The sequence below is a fragment of the Callospermophilus lateralis genome, chromosome 13, assembly GCF_048772815.1.
Source record: "Callospermophilus lateralis isolate mCalLat2 chromosome 13, mCalLat2.hap1, whole genome shotgun sequence".
Lineage (NCBI taxonomy): Eukaryota > Metazoa > Chordata > Mammalia > Rodentia > Sciuridae > Callospermophilus > Callospermophilus lateralis.
In genome coordinates, this window is record NC_135317.1 from 28,510,996 (window position 1) to 28,523,362 (window position 12,367).

The window sequence follows — 12,367 nt, forward strand, 5'->3', positions numbered from 1 at the left end:
ATCACACCATCAAATGCATACTAAAATAAAAGTGTGTTTCTAAAAGGTAACTCAGAATAATAATCTGATTTCAAATGAGGAAGCTGGAGGTCCTCTGTGAATAAATCTGTATTTGTAGACATGGCATGTTTTTCTCTCATCACGAAAGTGAAAGGAAAAGAGATCTCAACAAACTACTGACTAGGTACAGTTTTTGTGCTTACATTATAAAAGTATCCAAGAAATTTGAAGCCATTACAACTATGCAAGTCTACCTTAAAGTTACACTGAGTAGACACAATTTAGTGTTAGAATCTCCTCAAAATTAAAATGGAATGTTAAATAATTACATCTTTTTTTCCCAAAAATGTCCTTTGGACTGAAGGAAACTCTTTGCATGCTTTCAAAAATTTTCAATATCTGCATTAAGAAGCTGTCCATTTTTAAATAATTCTATTAAAAAAAAAGGAATTCAATTTTTAAAACCCTTTGAGGTCCTGGATATAGTTTCTTTAACTTCTCAAACTAAATATAATACACACATAAATAATAAATAAAAATAAAAACAATACCAAAATTCTTATTATTTTGGGCACAACTGTCATAAAGAGAGTAATCAACAGCAAAATACACCATGTGCATACAATTACAGACAAAAACCAAACACCATAATATTTTGACCCTCTTTGCCAATATTATTTCATCTTTTATCATCATTTCATTAACTTTTATTAAAAAATAAATTTGAAAGAGTAAAACTGTATAGTGGCAAAATAATTTCAAATTAAATTCTGCTTAAAAAATGAACATAGCTACATTTGGTAAGAGGGAAGACTAGAAATAACATTGTAATGTCATTAAATAAGGGAAAGATGATGTCATTCTAAATACAGTCTTACTGGAAATTAATAAAACATAAAACACAGAACTGTAACATACACAATTAATGTGGTGAACACTGGGCAACATCTCTCAATTAGAAAAGTAGCCTTAGAAGCATCAGGAATGCAGCACTTTTGCCATATTAAAAAAATGCACATAAAAGACACAAAACAAAAAATACTTATTACTTTTAGCATGTTAAAGACAATCACATCAAAAAAGTATACAGATAAAAAATGTCATAGATGACATAAGAAAATAGTGTGTGTGTGCGCATATATATATTTTTGCATATATATAAACTCTACAGTATTTACCACTGTTGATTATATATATATGTATATATATGAGCAGCTTGGGTGCTCTCATAAACTAAATTGTACAGCTTGGTTCATTACAAGTCACAGAATCATAGTTTAAAAATTTGAATTACTATCCTCAGCACATTTTTATACACATTTATTTCTCAGCTTCCACATGATCTAAATCAAGAACCTGTTATTTTATCAGGAGTTTGAGCTTCAGTGTAGTGTTCAGCTTTTATACACTGCATTTGTTTTGCCATTTAAAAACATCATTACCAGGTTGATTAAAATTACATTAGACTCATTATATACATAAAAATATTGTCACATTCACTAGCTAAACAAATGTTATTTGCATTTTAAGACACACTTTTGTACCTCAAAAGCTTAAAGCCCCAACTTGCAACAGGAAGAGCCATCTATGTTAGATTTTCTAACTTTTTGTTTTCTAATATGACCACAATAATGTTGAAAACAAGTACTCCAATTAAAAACAAAGTTCTATTTTCTTGGAGTGCCCAAAATTTTGTCAGTGTTTCAGTAATTGTAGTGTAGTAGAATATTTTTAAAGATATCACTGATTGTTTTAAACCATGAACCTGAATTTTTTTCACAGAAAAAGAAAAAATAGTTTTGAAAGTTTGTAAGTCACACTATATTTTTAAAAAAGATCAAGATCTGAGATGCCTATTAATAGTTAGAATCATCTTTTTTACAATTTTAATATAAATAACATAATGGCCTGATAACTGCAGCAATATCCATTGATTACATTCTTTAAAGAAAATGTCAGAAAATGATCATGTAAACAACTGCCTTGGGCTCTTCAAGGTGAGGCCCTGCAAGAATTTAAGAGGCAGAATTGAGAAGTAACCAGACCATTAATACTTCTTTCAAATGAACTTCAAAGGCCTTTCACCTTGCTCCTCCAGTGTTGCATGGTCACTAAGTTGCAACTTCTCCTGCAGCATTCCTGGTATCTGGCAAGGAACGGTATGCTCTGAGCATTGCAAAAGAAAGAGCAGAGCCAGGTGCATAAAAGCACTTAAGAATCATCTGGGGGAAATGGATACAAGGAGAATTGTGCCTTTGGCCATAAACTTACCTACCTGCTCCAATTTTTAAGCACCAGTATGTGGTCAGCCTTTCTCTCCCATGTCTTTAATTTTCAGATTGAAAGAAAATGGCAGCCATTGAAGGATAACAATGAGCATTCTGTGAGATACTACATTAACAAAGTCAGGGAAAACTCTAATTTTAGTCAGTTTAGGTCCCAGGTTAAAAACATGGGGCGGGGGGGAGGGGGGTGGAACTAGACTAAAAGACAAGAAAAAGAAAAATATAATATTATTCCATGGATCTAGATTAAAAGTTGTTTTTTAAAAAAGTTTTTTTTTTTTCTTCAGGTCTGTATTCAAATGTGTATGTATAGGTGCCTATAATATTTATTAAAAGACATATTATATGTAGCCTTAAAAAACATCTGTTCTAGGGTTTCCTCAGTGGTTTGTTAACATTAGCTAAAACAGAATGGGCCAAAAGAATAAAACGTCAGTTTTTGGAGAAAGATATAAATGAAACTGAGTAAAGGATCATTATTGTGTGTGTACCCCTAAATGCTATTGCTATGTTTCCAGGTTAAATTCTTTAACAGGTTCAGTGATGATGCAATTTAAAATGCTCATCTTAAGCAGCATCTACATGTGGGATGAAAACGTCTACATATTATTATTACTAATATACATCAGAATTCTGCGAGTTGTTTCCAAGAGTATAAAATACTGCTTTGGCAATTACAAACATAGCAATGCAGGTTTCATATGGTTTCTATTCTCTTGTCTTTTGCCAAGTATACATATATTCTCACAGCAATACTGATTCTTGAACAGAAAGCCCCTCCCGCTTTCTGTAGTGATATGCTGGAGGTGAAGGCCCTGCATACTGATACCCAGCTGAACTGGCATCTTCTACAGCGGGTGAAGTTTTATACCGCACTGGACTATCTACTGAAACTGCTGGGAGATTATGGTCCTGAAAGGGTACGTGTTGAAAGGCTGAATATTTTGGTAAATTGCTTAAATGGCTACGGTTAGCATCTCGGGTCCATGATTGTCCATGTATCTCAGGTCTGTATGAATAACTAATTTCTGACCATTTTCTGTTATCTGGCAAATAATCCACTGGAGGAATGATGAATTTTCCATTCTTTGGTGACCCTGAATTGCCTGAGTATCCCCCAGCACCAATATCAACAGGAAGGACTTCTATTCGATTGGATGGTAGTACAAGAGGTGTTGGGCGGCTGTAAGATTTCTCTGGAGAAATATCAACTGACAGAGCAGAACCAAAAGGTCTTCGGGAAGGATGAATTTGAGTCCCAGGGCTGATCTGTGGAGGTACAAAGCTGCTGTTAGCAGTGGGGATGTGTCTTGGAGAATTTCCATGGTAAATAGGGGGGTTGCTGTAGGAAGGTGGGTGCACAGTCCCTCGATCTTCCCCTTCTACCTGGGATTGATGTCTTGTATAGCCTGGAGGCTGTACTTTAAAAGTAAACTTGTTGGATACTTTTGACGGACTAGAACCTGGCTCAACATGCTTTCGTGGACTGTTAGAGTAAACAATGTTCCTTGGACTGTGAGAGTAAGCCCTTTCTAGTGCTTCTTCAGCAGAAGTTCCATTTTCATTCTCACCCCCAGGTACGTTATCATACTGGGATGCATTGGAGCCTCGCTTCCCATCATCAGCATCCAAAACCTTCATCTTTTGCCTTGTGTTTGATATCCGAGGATCAGTAGAATTTGGGATGGTGACTGCAAGTGTAGGGTGCACTGATCTACCTTCAATGGCATATTTGGCAGTCCTTTCAATAGCTGAAGTATCTGAGGGTTTATTCCATTTGGGCATAAATTCCTTTCTGATATTTGAAGTAGCATTGCTATTTTGGTTAGCAGCTGCATGGTTATACTGTTCAGAATTGTCTTGTGGACCTGATGCAAGTTTTCTTTGAAAAGCTGCCTCATTAAGATTTTTACTATCCTCATCCACGGACTTCTGCCGGAGCTGCCTGACTCTTTCTGGAGTACCAGTTCTACTCTGATGGTGAGGTGAGTGCTCATGCTTTTTGGAAGGCGATGATCCACTTTCTCTTCTGCTGCTTATATGGGGACTGGGCCTGCCAACACTTCTTTGTCCATTGCTCAGATGATTAATGCCAGTGGAATGACATTCAGGTGGAAGCTGCCCCAAAGGTTTCTTTGGATATTCATCCTCTTTACCTAAAGGGAAAGATAAATTCATAAGTAAAATAAATATCTGAATAAATAGTATCTGATTTAAGTACACATTATTAATAATTGCATGTTTTTTATATATACATATTTTTATACCATGGAATTTTAATGACTGTCAAGAAGTACTTTTTCTGGAAAGACCAATATTAAAACATAACAAAACTCAAAACCTTATTAGGCAATATACAGGCAGGAACAGTCTGAAACCTTGTGGACAAGATTCACACAATTGTATAACACGATTCCTATATTTTGTTCAGACATATTGTTACATGTTTTTTTCCAGGAATGCAAAGCTGATGTTCTATTTCCATTCCTGACACAATCCTGCAGAGTCAGTAATTCAGTGTCTTAATATTACATTATTTTAATGTATCTCAACTAAAATGGTTTCCAAATCTCAGTAAATTTCCCAGGCTGGGGTTGTGGCTCAGTGGTAAAGCACTGTGCCTAGCACATGTAAGGCACTGGGTTCAATTCTCAGCACCACATAAAAATAAATAAAATAAAGGTATTGTGTCCAATTACAACTAAAAAAAAATACTTTAAAAACAAACAAACCAACAACAACAACAACAACAAAAAAAACCAAACCAGAAAAACTTTCCCTATCAACTTCAAGCAGGTCTGTCAAATTTAAAATTCAACTGATGACCTACTGTAGTGTCAAACTTGTCTCAACATTATTGTTAATATTATATCTTGAATACCTTCCTTAGGATAATTTCCTGATAAAAAGTATTCTCTAGCCAGAAGTAAAATTCTAAAAAGGTCTTACTTTAAATACAAAAATAGAAAAAAAAAATTAAAGAAAGAAAATTGTTTCAGATACTTTTGTTCTATATTTTAAGTAATTAATAGAAAATTCATGAGGAACTGAAGAAAGGTTGAAAAAACTGGCCATTTTAGTATGAAGTGTTTTAAGCTGCTCTATTATGGGTAGTCAATAAATACCATCATGAAAAAACAACAGACTCCATATGCTAAAATTTCAACTTGCTTTTAACCTGTTATCACAAAATAACGTATTGTCACTTGAAATAAAAAATATACAACAATAGCTACTAATACACTCTGCAATGGCCACTGTGCTGAGCAACAGCCCTGTTAGTGGTGAGCACACAGACCATGTCTTTGTTTTTATGAGGCTCCAGTCTTGGTGTTAATAATCCTTGTCAATTTATCATCAGGCTCCCAGTTATGCCCATTTTCTTCTTCCTTTGATGAGGCAGATCCTCAGAGCCCTAGGGCCCCAACAAGACATAGTCCTGCCTGTGTTTTATACATGGGAAAGCAGTCTCAGAAAAGCCAATCTTATCCCACTTCACTGTTATCTTTCACTGTGCCATTTTCATAAACTTGTAGAGAAACTTTTGATGGTTTTAACTGAATTCATATTGACAGTATTTACATAAGCTCTTGGTTTTATATATTTAAAAGCACAAAAGCATCAAAAGTGGCAATGAAATTCTGTTTCATTTGTTTATCCATTCAACAAATGCATATAGCAACTACTAGGTCCCAGGCACTGTCCTAGGCCCTATCCTTCTGGAGCTCATACTCTAATTGTAAATAGTGCTATGAAAAAAGTGGAAAAAGCAATTAAAACCATCAGGGTCAGGTAGCACAGGGCAGCAAAGAGTAGCATCAAGAACAAGGCCTTTTGAATAAAGGTCTAGGGGGAGAAAGACAGAGGATGAGGCCAAGGACCCACAGTATCAAGTCAGAAAGGACACTGACTAGAGTGAGGACTTGGGAATTTGTGTGGAGTTAAATGAAAAATGCTAGCGGCTTTTCAGCAGGGAGTTACATGATCTGATGTTTATATTAGAAAGGTCACATGAAATGGCAGACTAAACTTCGGCTGTGGTAATAACTAAGGATGATAATGGTGACAATAACTGCTAATACTCATGAAGTACTCACTATGAATCAGCCACTGCTCAAAACCTGTACATAAGGCAGAGAACATTGGTCACTACTGTTTCTTCATTTTTAATAGACGAGATGCCTGAGGCAACGATTAACTTGCTGAAAAGTTCAAGGCTAGTAAGCAGCAGATCCAGAGTTCAAACCCAGAGTTGATTCCAGAATTTTTGTTCTTTACCCTTACACAATAACTGGGGTGAAAAGTAGTGAGAAGAGGTTGTTTCTGGGATTCATTATTAAGGTAGAGTCTACACGCTTGCTCAGTGTTTTAGATGTGAACTGTAAGGGAATGAACAGAGTGGTTTAAGGACAGTGACAAATACCATTCAGCAGTAGTTGGCATATCAATGTGGCTCTTATGTCTTTTTGTAATAAATGATTTTATGATATGTAGAAAAATTATTTCAAGTGATAATCTAAACTGTAAAATGTTTGTTATACAGAAAAGTTTTCCTTGCTTTATAAGTGTTATGTGAAATGATCAAAGCATTTCCAGTTTGGCTTCTCCCTAATCAACATATGAAATTCATGGAATTAAGAAAGTTGACTTAAATGCAGCCCAAATCAAAAATAGCCACAGGTAGTTATTCTGCTCCCCCCCGCCCCAGTTAAAAGCTAGTGAGCAATAAATATAAAACTACTCTAGAATCTCCAAAAAGTTTTATCACTCTACAAATAGTTATCCATTTAATCCCAGATAAATATATTAATTCCTTCTTCCCTGTTGGCAAATAATCCCAACAAATACAAATTATCAATAAGATATAAAAACCTATATAACAGAGGGTTAGTGTGGCTCAGTGGCAGTGCACTTGCCTAGCATGTGTGAGGCCCTGGATTTAATTCCCAACACTAACAAATAATCAAACCAACCAACCTATGTAACAAAAAAGCTGAATTTATGAACTTTCCTTTAGTCTCCTCTGACAATTTTTTAAGCAGAATATAGTAATCTGATTGGCTAATTTAATGGCTGGTTGACAGTCCATCAGGATAACAGTATCAGCCAATCACCAGAACACCCTTTTCAGGTTGGTGAGTAGGAACCCAATGAAAACAAATATTTAAAAGCAAAGGAAAGCTGTGGCACAAGAGAATGGCGAATTCACACCAACAAAATGTGCTGCCACAGGGACAAAACTGGATTTGCTGCAAAGATTTTCATGCTGAGCCTTTTCAGCTGTCCCTCTTCTCTATTCACTGGCTTCTGGCAGTCTACAGAGAGAGCCACCAACTTTTAGTTCACATAATGTTAAATGTTTTAAAAACCCTCCATAGTAGAATAAAAAAAAAAAAAAAAGGCAGAATAAAACAGATCTCAAACTGAGCAGTTACTGTGCCTTGCACATGTTCTCCCTGGAACCACACTGTGGGTAGAGGCTCAGTGCTCTTCGGCTCGCCTGCAGATGCCCACAGTCTGCTTCCAATATTTCAGTCTTCATCAATTCACAATTCATGAAAACTTAATTTATCCAAAATTAGCTGTTTCAAAGAGTAGCTATCCTTAGATCTATATTCTAAGTCTTAAAATTGATTTATTTCTATTTAAAAAAATTATAGATTGCCTTTTCTGTTAGCAAAAAGTCACATATTTTATTATTTATAATTATTTACTGTTATGGTTAGGAAACAATAATAAATATTTTAATTTAAATGTAATAAAACCAACTATACCAATTAAAATTTATATAACCACATCAAAAAGACAACTTAATGAAGCAAACATGGAAGCTAGACTGGGGCAGTAACAAATCCATACAAGAATTTAGAGTTTTCAAAACTTTGCAGATTCCATATTGCTGGGATGGTCAACTTGAGGTTGGCTTTCCAAAGTGTTTTCCACAAACACTCAGCTTTAGCCACTTCTTGATGATGAGGGACATGAAAGGGTATCCCATTGCCCTTTCCTTGCAGTGCTGGGGATGAAACCCAGGGCCTTGCACATGCTACACAAGCATTCCAACACTGGCCACATCCAAAAATGGTACCCTTTTAAAGTGTGGTGGCCAGACATTTAAGCAATACTCTCTATTTGAACTAAAGAAAATAAAATGTGTGATTAGATTACTTCCCTTATCCAGCTTTGTAATGGAAAACGGATTTGCTTTCTGGTCCTCACATTGCCTTGCTGACCCTTTTCACAAACATTATTTCCCAAATGTTGTATATGTCCAAGGCATAGTGTGAACAGCACGGCCAACAAGGACAAATGACATGATTTTGAATCCTGGCTCTGCCATCTTGAATTTATATAACGAAACCATTCCAGTCTCAGATTTCTTATTTATTAATGAAGATAGTAACATCATTTTGTAGATATGCTGTGAAAATTGGAGTTTATATGAAAAAAAAAAGGCTAGCATATTACTTGGAATACAGCAGGTACTTAATAACTGTTGTTATTACTCAAGGCATATTATTTTAAGACAAATTCAAAGTACATCTTGATTATTAGCCAAGTTTATCTTAATTCTGACTCATCAATGGGAGATCTCCCTGAAATTTAATATTATACCTTCCCATGTAATGCCAACCACAAATCTAAACACTGTGCTTCAATTCTTTCATTTAAGTGATTGATTACAAATACTGAACTAAGTAAGTTAAAGGTGGAGCACCTTAACTTCTTAAAATATAACAAACTCATAATAATTAGTAAGAAAATGAAGGATACCCCATATAGAAAACTAAATAAAGAATGTGAACAGGAAAAAAGAGAGCAGGTAAATATATTATGAATTACCAGAGAAGTGCAAATTAAAATACTTCTGAAATTAGTATCTCACTATTATGGGTTTGGAGAAACAAATTCTCCAAAATACATATTGAAGCTTTTGATCTAGCATTTCACCTCTGGAAATTTAATATAATTAAGGCACATGCAAAATGTTTGCTATAAAGATATTCAAAACTGCATTGCTTCTGGAAAATCATATACTTGAGTTTTGAAATTAATAATCATGAAATATATGTGGTGAAATAAACTATGGAATATAAAATAAATTCAGCAATCTTAGTGCTATGCTAATATATTTTTAACATTAATCAGCAAAAAAAGCAAGTTATAAAAACAGTATAATCCCATTTATAATGAATAAAATATAGGCACAAATCTATATATGTCTACAAAAATGACTATAAGAAATAAATATTAGTGGTGGTGAGCCTGAAAAAGTGTTCTTAGACTGAATATTATTTTTGTTCAATATATAATTTTTCTACTACAAACACATATTGCTTACATAATAAGGAAGTATAAAGTTTAAAAGCACAGAATATGCTTCAATAGGTAAAATGATATTAATCTGCAGTTTTGGTGTACAACAGTTTTGGTGCAAGCAGTATCTTTAGTTTATTCCTAAAAGTATCACAACTTTGTGAAACACTTTATTTTTACCTAAATATACTAGGCTAATAGCATTTTTTTCTGATTCACTAAATGAACTATCTCAACAAACAATGAAATCAGATTAATCAGGCTTATCAGGTTAATTCTTCATGGAACCATGGTTAGTGGTTACCTTATTTGGTTGCTAAGTGCTCAAAAAGCCATTTTTCAATTAATCCATTTATTGATTCTTCCTTTACATATCATATTTACTGTTCTAGAATTTACATTATCTTTTATTCATTTTAAAATAAAGAACTACATTTTTTCTCATCTCCATCCTTTAAACACTTGTTTGGTTCTGCAATTTTTCGAAGATGACTGACAGTCACAGCAATCTCTCTCAAGTTCACTTGGTCAAATGGAATATTCCAGAATACCCTCGCTCCAACAAGTAACTAGTCTCTTAGTCACACCCTGGCTTCCTCTGCCTTCAAGTTCCTCTTATTAACATTTATTCAGATTTTCTCATTCTAACCCCTCTGTCAATTACCAGAATTATTTTCACATATGAATGATATTCTCTACTTTTTTCTGTTCACTCAAATAAATCATTAAACATTTTAGTACAATCTCCTTTTAGAGCTATGTTAACCTACTTGAACTACCATACATATACATACACACTAATAGTGCTGTACTTGGTCTTTGTTGGTTTAAATGTCTCTTTTCACATCTAGGCAACTAACTGTAAGTAATAAGATTCAAGCAGATTCACAGGTATCACCTGTGCCCTCAGCCTGGGCTGCTTTTCAATAGATATAATTATACTGTTGCTCACTCATGTTTTCACTCAGCTTTGTGTCTAAAATTTCATGTTGCCCTTCTTCCTCCTCTGAGCACAGGAGTTGAAGAAGTACTGCCCGAATTAAGGGGAAAGCTTTTGTGAAAATATCATATTAATGGTATTTTTTCACCAGTGTTTGGTCATATTAAAGGACAGGTATTTTTATGCCAGTGCTAGCAATGAAAACATCTGTTACAAATCAAATAAAACAACACAAAACAACAACAACAAAACCCAGATGAAATGTAACTTGATACATTTTAGAATAAAGGCAATTCAAACATTGTTTTTCTCTTTAAAAAAAAAAAAAAGGAAAAAGAAAAGAAAAGAAGAAGCCAACAGAACAATACTTTTAACTTCTCCAAAAAGATAAAGGAAAGAATCCCCTCTTAAATCCCTACAGGCTGATCCACCTTTGGTCTTACTTAGGTCTCTGTCACCACCCAGTGGACACCACATCAACTACAAGATCTGCAGGTGAATTGCCTTGGAGGCATTTAGCAGCTTTTTGCACCCAAGGAGACATAATTATGTAAAGTGCTGAGTATGTTCCCTGCCAGCAACGTTCTACTTTTAAACTGCAACAACTAAATATATATACTTTGGCCAGCAGTTTTCATTAAGAAATGGCTGGAGGTGATTGCTGTGACAATTCATCTACTATTCTGTTAACCTATCCCTCTCCAGATCAAGTACTAAACTCAACTGAGTTTTTAAATATTCTCACAAAATTATGGATTTCATATATGTAACTGAACCACAAATTTTATTTGTTCAATGTACCTGTAAGCCAGAAGAACACACAGTTCAAACATTACTATAGCCTTGAACAAGGTGATTAAATGAGGTACGGTTTGCTTCTAAGTTACAGCTATAACTTAAAAGACTTTATTGTAGTTAAGCTTGTAGGTCTTTCTTCTCAGATTAGCTTTTAAAAGATAAGGGAAACAAAGGAGACAATTATTAACAAATTTCTCATTGTAAACCTATTCAGACCACATAATTCAACAAAGCTGTGAAATGATTTCATTTTAACAACATAACATTTTGTGTTCCCTGGAGTTTCAATTCACGCACATGTAAACAGTGCAGTGTGGGGGACACTGGTTTACATAAACAAAAAGTGAAAACTCGCTCAAACCCTCAAAAAGTGCTGCATGCTGGGCAAGTATTCCACCACTGGCCACACCTCCAGACTCAGAAATTTTAACATACAGTAAAATTGACGTGTGTACCAATGATACAGAATGATTCATCACTTCAAAAAAACTGCTTTGGGCTAACCCTTTGTATACAGACTTTTACTACCTGAAAAAAATAAAATAAAATTTCACTCATTTCAGGGAAAAAACAAACAAACAAACTTTGAGTGTCAGCTATATGCCAAGCACTCCATTTATGCCAATAATGCAGAATTGTGCAAGGAACCCACTCCATTCAAGAGATGCGCTAACACAAGGGGCCAAGCACTGGAAGTGTGAAGACAGGAGCATGCAGAGGAGTTCAGTTCAGGAACAAATTCAACAGGTGATCAAATTCTGTGGGTTTGGAGAGGTAGGGGCTTGCTGGGAAGGCTTCAGTAAAATAATGATGCTGAAGCTACATTTGTGAAAACTTAGCAGAATGGTGAAAACCAACTGAAGAATTGTTAAGAACATTCTTGGAAGAAAAGCATATCAAAGGCAAATTACTATGAATGAGCAGCCTCCCCACCCTTTACCTCATCAAATTGTGACCTCTAAGTAGTAGCCATTTTGTTGTCATGTAAAGCACTGGCCTTGGAGTCAGGCTTGGGTCAACTAAAATG

The 12,367-nt window shown here is 34.8% G+C and overlaps 1 protein-coding gene across 3 annotated transcripts in view; it reads right to left on the reverse strand.

Annotated features, from left to right (window-relative positions):
* Window positions 1-483: 483 nt before the first annotated feature.
* The window catches only part of Usp6nl (USP6 N-terminal like), a 148,643-nt gene continuing 136,759 nt past the window's right edge, over window positions 484-12,367 (reverse strand). For all 3 annotated transcript variants that reach the window (XM_076831703.1, XM_076831702.1, XM_076831704.1), the window contains one exon: window positions 484-4,441. In XM_076831703.1, the coding sequence (XP_076687818.1) occupies window positions 3,030-4,441 (1,412 nt within the window). In that variant the 3' untranslated portion in view covers window positions 484-3,029. The remainder of the gene's footprint in view (window positions 4,442-12,367) is intronic.